Source organism: Mytilus californianus, unplaced genomic scaffold (assembly GCF_021869535.1).
Source record: "Mytilus californianus isolate M0D057914Y unplaced genomic scaffold, xbMytCali1.0.p SCAF_2, whole genome shotgun sequence".
Lineage (NCBI taxonomy): Eukaryota > Metazoa > Mollusca > Bivalvia > Mytilida > Mytilidae > Mytilus > Mytilus californianus.
Window position 1 is genome coordinate 28,613,763 of NW_026262668.1, and position 15,639 is coordinate 28,629,401.

A 15,639-nucleotide genomic window follows, 5' to 3' on the forward strand; every position below is an offset into this window, starting at 1 on the left:
TAAATGGTTTTCAGTATACAGAGGCATTCCAAAGAGTGAGTACAGAGAAAGACCAGCTAAGTGAACAATATCAACAGTACATGGACCAGTTACAGGGACATAATAAAAAGTTAACTGAACAGGTAATTCATCACATGTCAAGTTCTTCAAATAATTTGTCAAGTCCATAATGCTCTGAACAATAGTCATACAAATAAAATTTCATTATATAATGTACTTTAAGTTAGTTATTTATTATTTATTAGAGATTACAAATTGCACATCCTGGAAAATCATTTTTGCGTAAACTTATCCTTGTCTCATGGGTTTTCGTGCTATTAAGAATGCATTGTGACATCACAATTTCCATTGCAAAAGCATGCAAAGTACAAATTCATATGACGTACGAAAACATATGATCTGACCATAAGTAAGGCAGAAACCTTGCAACTTGATTTCAATAAGAATAGACATCTAGACAATTTTAAAACTGCAACAGCAGTTAATTATATTATTAGATAAATGACAAGACCTGCATTTATCAATATATTTACTTTCACACAATACTATAGCTCTTATGTATTTCATAGAGACAACTTTAGTGAAATTTAGGATTTTCAAACAAGAAAGTTGTGTATTCATTGGAACAAAGATTGTTTATTGTCATGTAAGAAGGAGACTACAAGACCGAAAACGGTAGTATGATTCGGTGGACAGTTGTTGCAGTAAACATATGTACAACACATTCTTTTGTGTTAATATCCAAGGTACAAACGTATATATACGGCCAACAGATCAGTAAACAAAAATGAATATTTAATAGCAGTGAAGTTTGCAAGAATGACATGCAATGGGACCAAAACATGACAGCTAAAGCCATTTTTAAGTACAATATCCTCCTGTTACATATGCATATATAAATGTATAGTGAATATTTTGTTACTTTCTATAGATTACATCATTAACAGAGGACAGAGAAAATTTATTAACAAGTCAACATGACCTAGAATCTTCAGTATTAGAATTACAACGAAGATTAGGTATGTAACTATAACTTGATATTGGAAACTAGGGTCATAGAAAGAGAAATGTGTGGCCATTTAGAGCAGTTGTCCTTTTTACTCAAGTTAAAGCTAAGCTTTCTTCATGGATGTGATATATAAACAATAGAATGTGATATGTAATTCAAGTCCTTTATGGTTAACGATTTGCTCTACAGAGGTATGTACCAGACTTTATCCCACAATCAATATTTCTACTATACAAATACAGGTGCACAGATTGCATGAAGCCATATACATAGTAAACATATATAGTCATCTGGTATCCTGCTTCTGTTTTAAAGACTCGGGACAACTAAGAGGTTGACAAAAAATGTATAGACACCTGTATATAGATAAAGACTGTAAATAGACCTCTATGAGTCTGTTGGTTTATTTTATTATTTGGGTGCTATTTCATTGATGTATACCCCACATCTCCTTTTATTCAAAGCTACCAGCAAAGAACATTAAAATACACATGAACTTATTTTGTGGATCACAAGAATTTTTATTGATTTATAGTCAAATGTAAACGAGACACATAATGCAAGATATAGATGTGTATTTTTACAGAAGATGTGGATAGCAACAATACCAGTGCCAATAATGATTTGATTCTACAGAAAGATAATGAAATGCATCAATTAAAAGAACAACATGATGACTTTATACAGAAGTATGAAGCACAGATGAGAGATAATGTCCAGCTTAGCAGGTAAATACAACACTTGATTAAAGAAAGGTGCTTTTATTTTGTTATTGCACTCTCCAAATACATTTGTTTATTAAAGAACTATTATGTTTTAAGGTTGTATTTGGAGTACGTACAGTTTTTATGCTAAACATTTATGAGGAAATTTTTTGTTCAATTGCAAAGGTTTATGGGTCAAATAAGCCTAAATGTTCATATGATTTGGGTTATTTTTTAGCTAAAGAAAAGCCTGACTAATCTTCCTTATTAACTAGACAAATCTTCCTTATGAACTATCAGTTAAATTGTTTCATTACACATTTACATTTACTGAAAGCTTTTTATTCTAAAGCTATAAAAAAGCAGGATTGATCATCTGATAAATTTACATGTTCAAATTAGCTCCGTAATGTACCTTTTCCTTTTATGAAAACAACCATCATTTGCCAAAAAAATAGCATAAAAGAACATAGCTTTACATTGCTTATGATATCTGTTAAAGATGAAAGTTGTCAGTCTGAAATATGTTTTGAAATCACCATTCCCTCTCTTAAAAAAATACATGTAATTTTTTCGTCAAAAATTCTAAAAGATTGGGAAATTATCTGTATTATAATTAATTACAGACTTTTAGAAGAAAAAGAAGACAAGATTACACAGTTAGAAGACAGGATGTCAGAAGTCAACAGAGAAGATGGGGACAAAGCTCATCTACTGGAGAGTATACAGAGTAACAAAACAGCTCTTAGTCGAGCACTTACTCAAAATAAAGAACTTAAACATCAACTGGCAGAGCTACAGAATGGTTTTGTTAAAATGGTGAATATTAGATATTAGAAATTATATATTAACAATGTTTTATCATATTTTTTGGGGCAATCTTTTATCTTTATTTAGGATTAGAGTAGGTTATTTTTTAACTGGATTTTCGAAAGAAAAATCGGTTATTGTTTTGGGGGTGTACGGCAGGCAGGCGGGCGGCTGTCAAACAGTGTGTTCATTAACATGAAAACGCTTTGACGAAATTTTTTCAAATTTAGATATGTTGTTTACTGTGACTACTGATATGATATGATACTCATATTGAGACTTTAATATATAGCTTTTATGATAACAATATACCAGAAGAAATGTCAACCTGCTTGGACAAATCAGTAATGTATGATATAATTCAAGACTTACAGGAGTAAAGCGGGTGGTGACTATATTGCATTCCCTGCATGTGACCATTCTAGTAACGTGATCACTTTTCTGATCTGTCCGACACCTACTTTCATTTTCAAATACTTTAAATTAATAGTGGGGATATGCTTAGCTCATTAATGAGTGTAACTTCTTGTTTGTTCATAATTTCCATAAAAATTGCAAACTAAAGCAGATACAAAAAGTGTTATAATCATCATTATAATTATACTTTAAATGATAATCTAGTAAATAAAGCCATTTTCAGTGCTTGAGTATATTATGTTGTAAACATACAGACAAAAAATTCTTCAAATTTAACAAAAATGTTGCCCTTAGGTATTCGAGTACAAAAAAAGATAGTGATAATTTCTAATTTTGCAGTGAACAAGTTGAAATTAAAAAAAAAACAAAAAAACAACCAGAGCAAATAGCATGAATAGTAAAAATGAGGATTGAAATAAATTATAGACTTACTTTTACAGAGTAATGAGAACATGGAATTGATGACCCGGATACAGTCTGAACAACATAGCTCCAAAGAATTGTTTTGTAAACTTACCCAACAAGAAGATGAACTCCGAGTTTTGAGAGATGCTGTAAGATTTTTAGATGTTTATATTTATACATGAACCTTTTAGTAGACTTTAGATAGTATTAAGATAATACTCACACTCTAGGAGTGGACAGTGGCGGCTATATTGCATTCCCCTTGTCCCTTCGTCTGTTCATCTAATAATCCAACAAATATTTGTTACGCTATTGTCAGGTACTATTGAACAGAATGACATCATATTTGGTCAGCATCTTAACAGCCACAAGTTTTAAAGTGTAAGCACTTTTCAGATTTGTCAGACACCTACTTCCATGTTTACTGATACTTTGAATTATTCGATACATGTTCAAATTAGCTCCGTAATGTACCTTTTCCTTTTATGAAAACAACCATCATTTGCCAAAAAATAGCATAAAAGAACATAGCTTTACATTGCTTATGATATCTGTTAAAGTTGTCAGTCTGAAATATGTTTTGAAATCACAAGTTTCCTCTCTTAAAAAAATATATGTAATTTTTTACAGAAGGGCCAAGTGAGCTTTTCTCATCACTTGGCGTCTGTCGTCCGTCGTCGTCGTTAGCTTTTTACAAACATCTTCTCCTGTGAAACCACTGGGCCAAATTTAACCAAACTTGGCCACAATCATCATTTGGGTATCTAGTTTAAAAAATGTGTCCGATGACCCCGCCAATTAACCAAGATGGCCGCCATGGCAAAAAATAGAACATAGGGGTAAAATGTAGATTTTGGCTTATATCTCTGAAACCAAAGCATTTAGAGTAAATCTGACATAGGGTAAAACTGATTATCAGGTCAAGATCTATCTGCCCTGAAATTTTCAAACAAATCTGACAACCTGTTGTTGGGTTGCTGCTCCTGAATTGGTAATTTTAAGGAAATTTTGCAGTTTTTGGTTATTATCTTGAATATTATTATAGATAGAGATAAACTGTAAACAGCAACAATGTTCAGCAAAGTAAGATCTACAAATAAGTTGACATGACCAAAATTGTCAGTCGACCCCTTTAGGAGTTATTGCCCTCAATAGTCAATTTTTAACAATTTTTCGTAAATTTTTGTAATCCTTTACAAAAATCTTCTTCTCTGAAACTACTGAGAGAAATTTAACCATACTTGGCCATAATCATTATTAGGTTATCTAGTTTAAAAAATTTGTCCGATGACCCCGCCTTTCAACCATCATGGCCGACTTGGTCAAAAATAGAACATAGGGGTAAAATGCTGTTTTTGGTTTATATCTCTGAAACTAAAGCATTTAGAGCAAATCTGACAGGTGGCAAAAATGTTCATCAGATTTAGATTTATCTGCCCTGAAATTTTCAGACGAATCCGACAACCCGTTGTTGGGTTGCTGCCCCTGAGTTAGTAATTTTACAAAAATTTTGCAGTTTTTTGTTATTATCTTAGATATCATTATAATATCTAATAATTAATACTATTAATTATGATTTTAACCTTATTTTACATCATTTCGAAAGCATCAGTAAATATAGGTGAGCGACACAGGCTCTTGAGAGCCTCTAGTTATTAATGTATATATTTCAATACATTACATTGTGTAGATAAATGTTGACATTTTATAGATAAGTTACAATCTATATTAGTTTGACAAATGAAAGAAAAAATATTTGGAACTATTAATTATATTTGATTATAATTTGAAAATATATATACACTGTATCACATCATATCTAATTTTAGAGAACTATTAAACATATCTAATGTTTTTTTCACTCATATAATCAGTTTTCCACACTGTTTTTAGTCATGCTTGAAGATATTGACATGATATTTACTTTTTGTTTACACCATGACAAGTTATAGAACAAGTTAGCATTTTGTTCCAGTAAAACGAATTTTTACCCGGTAGGGGACTATGTATTGCCATGCAATACTCTCAGAATGCTTGTTTTAATTGGATTTTAATTTATGATTTAACATGTAGATCACTCTCCTTATTTTTCATTACCAGTTATCTGTGAAACAGTCGAAGTTAACAGATTTAGAACAATCTACCCACGAGGCAAAGAAGGAAATGTACCAACAAGAACAATTACATGATAGACTAAGACATTATGAAGCTCAAGCTCAATTGGTGGAAAGTCTTGGCAGAGAATTACATAATTCACAGGTATTCAAGGAACATTTGCATCAAGTCAAATCATGGATCTGTGGTAGTGCCACAAGGTCCCTATGTAGGCTAATCTTAACAAAACTGTTGTGGTTACTACAAAATTTTAACGAGCAGGTATTAAATACGATGAAAATTAGCTACAAAGTTCTTTTGAGTCAAACAATGGCAGAAACTACTCTATTGCTATTATTAACACACACAGGATGCCAAATTATTTCATACTCATAGTTTCAGAAAAACTGCAGATATCAAAATAATTTCTTTAGGGCAATGTATTCTTAATTTGGCGGTATTTCAGATTTTTATGAAATTTTGTATTCATTCAAACATGTTGAAATGCATCTGAATCTTAACAATGTTTCCTTTTAGAAATGGGTCACTAAAAACAAATTGATTTATAGATCAATAACAAGTGGGTCTATTTTTATATCCCAGGTATAAGAAATATAGGTACACAACAAACAGAACAAAAGTTGTTTATAATCTTTATTTAAAGAGTGAAAACACAATGACATATATTACATCAAACATGTAGTTTCTTATAAGAATTCAATACTGTGCATGTGGCACACAGCTCTTCATCTTTCTTATGGATTTCCTTTAATATCTATATTGTTGATCTGTAATTTTGCATTTTGGATATAAGCATATTCTGCTTAGTTGCATAATTATGTCTGACAAATAGATTATGCAAAAAACCGCAATCGACTGAATATAATAATAATAATGAAATTGATATTTTGTTCAGTAACTGAAATTGTATCCTTTGGTATGCAGGAAAAAGTCATCTATCATGATATTTATACTGCAACTGGTTGTGTTTATTTCCTAAATATAGTAACACAGCTATGTTTTGTGCAATGTCAATTTCATCATGGATCACTTTTTCTACAATCAGGGGTTCATTAAGGGATGAAAATAAGTTTGAAATTTGTGTTACAATTTAAATATCTATCAATGTATTAATTTAAGTTGCAGTATTAAAACAAAATTAGGTCAATGTCAGAAAAATATAAACTTTTTTGTATTCGGCATAAAACTGGAGAATGGATTGGTAAAACCTACCCCTTCCCCAGTTTCTCAGCCTCATACAAAAAAGATTATATTTTCTGACATTGACCTAATATTGTATATTTGTGAAAATAGAGGTAAACCTGAATAAATTTTGAATTCAGCCTTGTGTACTACACAATGAAGTTGTGTTATCCTAAGAATTTATGTTACTTTATTCATTCAGAAATAAAGAATAGTTACTTTTATGTTTAGGATATGGTGGAAGCCTTAAAAACACAGAACAGTGAGTTGCGAACCATGTTAATTAAAGCTACTAGTCATAAAGAGAATGGTAACACAGACTCTGAGGAGGAGAAGAAGAGGGATGATGTGGTAAATACTTAAGTTACAAACTGTAATTTTGACCAAGAAGAATTTGATGTGAAATAAGTTAATGCTTAAAATATGCATCAACAATTTATGTTAATGTCTTATGGCTTTTTATATTAAACTTAAAATTTGTGAAAAGTTTGAAAAATCTATGTTAAAGTCACATAGATTTTATGTAAAATGAAAGATGTGCATTCAAAAGATATTTTCATGTAAAACATCATTTCTTTTGAATTTCATGTAAACCATGCTTGCCTATGTACTTAATATGTAGCAATCATATCAATCGTACAATTTATGAAAAAAGGTTACACATTTTAATTTTGATATTTTACTAACTAAATGTCATATATTATGACATGGATGATAATTCTTCCCATACAGCCTGATCATGAACTTAAATTGACGTTTTATTTACAATGGAACGTAGATCAGATTAGGGAGTGAATTCCCTTTTCAGACTTTTCATAGTGCATCTCATATAATTTATATTTCCCATGACCATGTTTAAAAGTAATGGTAGTTTTTAAAATAACTTGACATTACGCACAAAATGTCAAAAATAAAAATGTGTACAAAAGAAATCCTTGATTTCTGTTGTTTGAATGTACCATCATTGTGTCATTTAGGGCATAATTGGCTTCAAATTGCTTATCTGTATTTATTATTGTCTATTTAGGGCAAATCATGCTGTCATTTAACTCCCCCTACATATTTATTAACTTCGATAATTTTTTTCCTCCACAGATTGATTCCTTATCATCAGCCATTCAACAGTTAGAAATAGAAAGAAACCAACTAGTAGAGAGTCTTAAAGAACAAAGAGAATTGTCAGACAGTCTGTCTATCAAAGTATCAGATTTACAAGAGGAAGTTGTCCAGAAAAGTACATATATGACAAGACATTTTTTTTAAACATTGAATATAGATACTTAATCTTCTATTGATAAATAAATATCTTATACATTTTTGAACTATTTGCAGACATATACTTAAAAAGGCAATAAAATGTTATTGGCTTTTGAGTTTTTATTTTAGCGTATCTGCTTGGATAAAAGTCGTCTTTAAACTGTAAACTTTAAATAAAAAATCTCCAATATTCAGGAATTAGAGATATTGGGATGGACGAACTCACATGTAGTCATATTATTACTGTTTCTGAAATGCCATATTTTGTATTTTCAGGTGCATTCCAGTCAGAAGACAATAATATAGTAAGCAGAGTAGAGTATGAGCAGTTAAAACAAGCCATGGAATTAATACAGGTATATTTGATATTAATGATTACTAAAATAATAAACTTATATAGAGAGTATAAGGAATAAAAAATCCAACTGGACAGTACAAGATCAGGACAACTGAAAATAACTCTAAGTGCAAAAACTATATCACCAAAACTAAATTGTATTAATGCTCATAAAGCCCTGGAATGGATCTGGTGCAATGGAAAGTTTAGTATATCCTGATCGGTATGCAGCAACCATTATCTTGCTCAGTAATCTAAAGTCTTCTTTAGTGTCGGAGTAAAAAAAAAACTATACAGTAATTGAAAAATGGAACACCGCATAGAAGCAAACCATTATTTTGGTTTTTTACTTAAACTGAGAATGAAGTTTTGATACAGCTACCTATAATGGAATTTATTAATGCTACCCCCAAGTATCATTCATTTTAAATAAATCAGACTTGAAAACTTGTGGAGTTGTTTACCGATAATTTTTGTATGTCTAATCTGTTACATATCTTTCTTGTTAGATTTTTATGTTGCAGGAATATAAAGTCCATTTAGTATAGGGACAGTCTTATTTATAATTATTGTTGATTCTACTTACAGAATAAGTATATGAAAGTGATGAGAGATAAGGCTGAGTTATCAGACAAGGCTGATGAGCTGGAACATACAGTGTTACAGCTGCAAGGAGAATCTGAAACTATAGGTAAGATACAGGGATACAGTTTCAGGGAGAATCTGAAACTAAACCAAAGATACAGGGATACAATTTCAGGGAGAATCTGAAACTAAACCAAAGATGCAGGGATATAGTTACAGGGAGAATCAGACAGTAAAGTTAGGAATAAAATTGCTTATATCCTTATATCTAGAAAAAAAGTTTTAAGAACTGTACACATAAAATTCAGAAATGTATCAGTTAGGCTGCATGAACAAAAATAATTGTTCTTTAGGTTTTTCAAATGTAAAGAGAGGTGGTGAGAGAAATTATAAAAAAACAAATCTCAATGAATCTCTCGGAGTTAAAACAAAATGAAATGAAATACTTTTGTTTTGCTGAAACCAACAGTTGTTTGATTATTCCAAAACAAAACTGACAAAGTGCTCAATATTTTAATTGTCATTGTTCAATTTAAAATTTATTTACATGTATTTATATCTGTCAGGTGAATACATCTCCTTATATCACCACCAGAGGGCACTATTGCAGCAGAGAGAATTACAGAAAAACGATTATATTTCACATTTAGCCAAAGACAGAGAAGAGATGTCGGTAAGTTTGATGTTTAATAAAAAGTTAGATCTGTAGCAAGACTGGAAAAATAAACAGTACTTTCATTGAGTGAATTTATAAAGAACAGTTGAATGATAAAAATTGATTTAGGAAAGTAAAAAAAAAATTATTAAGTGCACAATGCAATTTTAAGTCTAATGACCCAGATAAACAATGGGCTTAACAGTATAATTTGCATATCCTAATTTATGATCCAATTTTGATTTTTAAGGATTTCCAATATTTGGTTTGAGTTCAATTGACAAAAAATAGATTTTGAAATACTTGTCTCATGCTACTAATTAAATTTGACATCTTTTAATTTTTCTGTATTATAAGAGCTTCAATTTTATACAGAAAAGGGGGATGGGAGGGTACACCCACTTGGGTCATCCATCTGTGTACACTTTTGAAGCTACTACTCCATTCCAATGCAACTGACAGAAAATGTTTGTACTTTGTGGCATTGTTCAGCTATTTTGTTTTCTTTGAAAAGAGCAGGGGCTTTCCAAAAAATGAACTTCACCTACACATAATAATTGAGACAACCAGGAAGCTTATGAATTTGTTAGCTCAGCAGTTACTTTACAACTAGAATTTCTAAAATACCAAGAGAATCTTTTGAGTTGCACTGTTACTGTAATTTTATGAAATAAACCTATGTTGTGCTGTTATCTTATTTAGTGAGTTTTAACCTTTTCTATCATTATCCAGTTAAAACTGGGAGAACTACAGACACTGATGATGCAGTTACTAGGAGAGAAAAATATGTTACATAACTACCATGAAGAATCGTCAATAACTTCACCTGATGTCAGTATACAGCCTCATCTTAGCCAGGAACCTATGGTTAACGGTACAGGTATGTTAATGACTGGAACACTTATGTAATTTAACATTTTAGATATTTTAATAAATAAATAATCTGTATTAAAGTTATTATTAGGGATTCTAATGTTAAAGTCCAAAAAGTACTGCTGATCTATTTGAAGTAGTAATATGTTTGTTTTTTTGCATTTTTTGTAATATAGTAGATATTAGTGAGAATAACTTGAATTTGTATTTATCTGCAAATCTAAAAAAAAAAAACGGTTCTTACAAATGCATATTATTATAAACATTTCATAGAGTCAATATCATAACAAACTATCTAACAATCAGATTTACATAATGCAACATTTATGAGTTTTGCTAAGATCAAAATAAAAGGAAGGTTCCAGAATTAAAGAATAATTATCATATAAAACAAAACTTTGTTAAGAAGGTTTTCTAAGGTGTGATGTTCATTAGGTACTGTAGTTCATTTACTTTCGTGGATACCAATTTTGGTTGATTAGAAAAAAATGTATTTTCGTGGATTTCTGATTTTGTTGTTTTGCCAAATTTGATACACAAGTTTTTAGAAAATGTGTACTCTTCTGAACATTTGAATTCTTGGTGAACTTATACCGATGAAATCCACGAAAATTGGTATCCCAAGAATAATGATGAATCCACAGTATTTTATATCATGATTAAGAGAAACGATGATGATGGGAGTTTTTAACGACCTTGACTGGCTATACAGCCCTCGCACGGTCGGTAAGAGAAACTATATAGTATATCAGTTTGTCATATATTATTTTCATACTATCAACCTCTTTCTGTTCAAAGTTGATTTTTTTCCAGATTGGCCAGATTATACGAGTTCTGAAGAAGATTCAGATAGTGAAGTGGAAACAATTGTGGGTGGACAGGAAGGTACAACAGACACTTTAGGGGAGGTAACTCCTCAGGACCATATGAACCACAACCACCATCAACATCATCATGAGCATCATAATCACGAACATCATCATCATCTGACAAAAGACCAACGAACTGTTGAAAAATCAAAATCTAGTGAAAACACAGAAGGCACTGCCACAAAAATAATGAACCTGTTATCAGAAATAAGTCATAACAACTATACTGATCGAACTGTAGATCATAACTTTTTACCTTGTAAATATTGTAAGGGGAAGGTTTATAATGTATGAGGTCACAAATATTGTAGATTTTAACCAATAGAATTCATTTAATGATGATCAGAGAGTTGTTGGCATAGGTCAGTATTGACAGACCAAGCTACCTCAGTTGTCAGCGAATATGTCCACTCTGGCAATGGATATCAAAAAATTTGAGTGTGAGGGTTGCTTACTTTGGTTATATACCTAGTGAATTAAAGGTGGCTGTGAATTTGCTTTCATCTGTTGATACCAGTTTTCATGGTTTGCCAGAAAAGCTTTGGTTCATGGGCTTTTAAATTCATGCACATTCCAGGCATATCATGTAGACAGATCATTGGCAAGATGATTATTTTATTCAATGTTTCTTATGAAACATGAAATCTTTCATGAATAAAAGTAGTTCACAGTATATTCTAAAGTTAGGGACCAATGCTATCTACATATTAAAAGAAAGATACACTATGAGTATTTGAAAATGAATGACATATGAACGCATGAGTGTACAACAACATAGATTTGTAATCTTTTGGATGGGGATGGAGAGGATTCTAGAACAATAATTATTGCCTTACTACATTATTAAAGTCATCAATAACAAAACCTTGCATCAGATGAGTGCAATAACATGTTAGAATAATTATTTACTTCAACACATTAAATGATTTTAAGTAATCCAGTTGTAAAGTTAGTTGATTATGTTTTGAATCCACCTTTGCTTCAGTATTTTCACAAAAATATTCATGTTCATCTGAGAGTTCTGCTTATTTGTAAACGTTGAAAATAATTGTGCAGATCAAATATTCTTTGTATTCAAGTGCCTATAAGCCCTAGGCTGTCAACATTGATAACAGGTTTATTTGTTTGTTTATAATGGAACAATTAACATGTTTCATTTTTTGATTGCATGGTTTAAAGTCCATCATTTGAAGGGTTTGTTTGTTTACCCGTTACATCAGTTCCAAATTATATAAACATAATTTAGAAAGCCTTAGAAAGGATTACTGTTCATCCGTTGCTAGCATTGGTGCTTCTAAGTCCACTCAATGTTCATTTCAATATCATTTTTATGTACTTTGATTCATCTGACACTGGTGGAGGTATCAGTGATATTTTTATCCACTGGGTGAGTATTATAGACCCAGCTGTTAAGATGGTGAACTGAAAAATGATGGGAAACTGGATTGAATTATTATATCCAGAAATTGATTATCCCATTCCTTGCCATTTGTTTGTTCTTTTGAAAAAGTGGTTTGCTTTTTCAATTTAATTTCTATATAGAAACTATCCTGTAGCAAACAAAAATGTGTATGCCCAACTTATGCCTGAGTATTTAGGTTTTCAGCATAATCTGTGATATTTGTTTATCTATCTATATAACAAAACATCACAAATATAAAAGTGTATGTTTCTTAACGTACAGTTACAGGGAGTGCTCAATGTAAAGATATTTTTAAATATAAAGTCAAATATAATTCCTTACATCATCAAGTTTCCTTTTATAATAAGGCTGTATAAATTTAACCTCTTCTATTTTTAAAGCGAGGTCAAATCTTGAGTTTTTATTTTAAGATGTGTCTTGTAAAAAAGTTTTCTAGACTTTCACCAATACAATAGCTTTTTAGTCAAAATCATCCGTTTCATCAAACTGCTTACAGAATCATTAAATACAGTCAGGGTAACTTTCTTGAAACGGTCACATTTAAGGTAGAATATCTATCATGGTCATCCCCAGGAGCTTAAACAATATTCATTGGTCTCCTGTTAAATGAAGGGGTATGTTAATGGACAAGTTTTACCAGTATATGATTTTTCAAGAAACTATTTTACCTTTACATGATAGTATCCATAGTGTTAAAAGTAGTCAGTTAATTTTCACTTGCTATGGCTAATATGCACTAAATTTGAAGAAGAAAAATATTTTTACTAATAAAAGCAAGAAGTTGCATTCTTTAAGTCTGAAACTGGTACTTGAATATTTATTCCTCTTCTTAAAGTCATTTACAAAATTAATAAAGATATATTTTTGAAACACTTCAATAAGAGAACTTTAACTTTTTCCCCGGAAGATTAAAAACTGCTGGTCCAGTTACTCCTCAATAGTATTGTTCACAGTAGGTACTTATATTTACTGATTGAAAAAAGACTTGCATGTTTAAATATCTTAGATTATGGTACTTGCATGAAAAAATGTATGCATAAAACAGACTTCCAAATATATATATTATATATTAAATGAAAGCAGAATTTTTAATATAAGGTGTTTCTCTGTTATATTGATATTGAAAAAAAAATTTGATTTCATTGTTCTTGGTTATTGAACAACCTCCTTGTAAAGAATTGTATTTTTCTTATAGCTGGTCTATTGTTATAGCAGGAAACTGTATATCTTGTTTATATCAAATGCATTTAGGAAATAGATATGTCAGTGTGGATGTGTCTGAATCTTGTTTGTTATTTATAAGGTAAGGGAGTATGGGTGAGATCTACACAAGAAGATGCATTTACAAATATATACAAATATTAATGGCTGAAAATGTGTCTTATAGATTTAGCCAACTATATCAACAAATTATCAATTACATAGTTTAACAATCGTCATATTTATCACATCATATACAAATGCAGAACTCTTTGTGTAGTTACGTTATTGTGTTAATAAAAACAGTCAATAAACCATGATTGCAGTGTGATTTATAATTGGTTGTGATGGGTTGCTGTTACTTCTAAATCACATCATTCATAGATTGTATAACAATGTAAAAATAGACGGCCTAGTTATACATAACAGTCATCTACATCATTTTCATTTTCGAGTAACATCTTTCATATTATGTCAATTCAAAGGGAGGCTTGCTTTATTTCTTAATTCTTTGATTTTGAGAAGAAGAAATGTTTGTTTTATTTTAAAAGATATTCATATTATGTTTGACTGCAATGGTGAATATGTTAACGTTTGACCTTGAAAAATTGTCAAGACTAGGGCATCTAAAAAAAAAAAACACTGGTCTTTGAACTTTTAAAAACATGATTCACTTTTTTTAAGAAAACTAAACCTCTATTTAATATTTTGGGAAGACAAAATAATGGAGTTAGCAATTTTTAAAACATATATTTCATTCTTGAATATCAAGTTGAAGGAATAAGTGATGAATATTTTTCAAATTCGCTGTTTTCAGAGTTTCCAAATGATGTTATTATGAATAGCCTCTCTTCAATGATATAAATTTGAATTTTATGCAGAGTTGTTTAATAATTGAAACAATCTTTAGGTATTAAATTCAATATATCTTGAGTGAACAGTGAAATTAGGCCTTATATTCAGTCAAGTTCAACATGAGCAAGTTTGTCAGTGCCTAACAATAGAATAGCAATTAATAAAAATAAAATGGATTTACTTCCTGGTAAGAAAATTGATAAACTTACAAATGGTTTATACTACGACATGATGCACTTTTTTTTACCAGACAATGAAGTTACTGTGTGATTTGGGAAATGAGAAAACAGAAAATTATAATTTATTTAAAAATGGTGAACATAAGAGAATAGAGTTCAGCTAGAAAGTTGTTTGGAATTTTACTACCAAACAGTAAATCTAAAAATAATAACTTTAAGGGTATGTCATTTAGGCTTCATACATGTCAAAAAGAAACATTGTTTTTCTTGCAAATTTGCAATATATTTTTAATATATACCCAGATGACAAGAACAACTCATTAAATTATTTCACCCTGTTATCCTCTTACAGTGGCTAGAGAGGGTGACTCAACACTTTTTTTCTGTAAAAAAATCTTCATAATCTATCAGATGCTTTATAAAATCAAATTTCAATTTGCAAGGAAAAATGTTCAATGGATTTCTTTCCAAATCCAGCATACATATGCATGGATGGGAATATACATTTATAGTCATTTTTGTATGTCTTGTTTAACTTAAAAGATATATGACATTTTATGTTTTCTCATTTGCCAATTCCCAATATATTTCAATAGAGTATTTACAGTAGTATGGTGCTCAAATAAATACACAGAGCAGGATGGTACACTTGTTAGCCTTGTAAGGGGATTATTTGTTAAAACATTTCATTGTTATGTATAAGTATATATTTTCATTATACTATGCATTTTATTTATTTATAATAAAGAGAAACTAATATCGTT

The 15,639-nt window shown here is 30.4% G+C and overlaps 1 protein-coding gene across 2 annotated transcripts in view; it reads left to right on the forward strand.

Annotated features, from left to right (window-relative positions):
* The window catches only part of LOC127729612 (golgin subfamily A member 2-like), a 36,858-nt gene extending 21,219 nt beyond the window's left edge, over positions 1–15,639 (forward strand). For both annotated transcript variants that reach the window (XM_052237456.1, XM_052237457.1), the window contains 13 exons: positions 15–122; positions 932–1,019; positions 1,596–1,737; positions 2,340–2,532; positions 3,381–3,494; positions 5,446–5,604; positions 6,874–6,993; positions 7,738–7,876; positions 8,176–8,255; positions 8,825–8,927; positions 9,388–9,494; positions 10,209–10,356; positions 11,163–15,639. In XM_052237456.1, the coding sequence (XP_052093416.1) occupies positions 15–122; positions 932–1,019; positions 1,596–1,737; positions 2,340–2,532; positions 3,381–3,494; positions 5,446–5,604; positions 6,874–6,993; positions 7,738–7,876; positions 8,176–8,255; positions 8,825–8,927; positions 9,388–9,494; positions 10,209–10,356; positions 11,163–11,512 (1,851 nt within the window). In that variant the 3' untranslated portion in view covers positions 11,513–15,639. The remainder of the gene's footprint in view (positions 1–14; positions 123–931; positions 1,020–1,595; positions 1,738–2,339; positions 2,533–3,380; positions 3,495–5,445; positions 5,605–6,873; positions 6,994–7,737; positions 7,877–8,175; positions 8,256–8,824; positions 8,928–9,387; positions 9,495–10,208; positions 10,357–11,162) is intronic.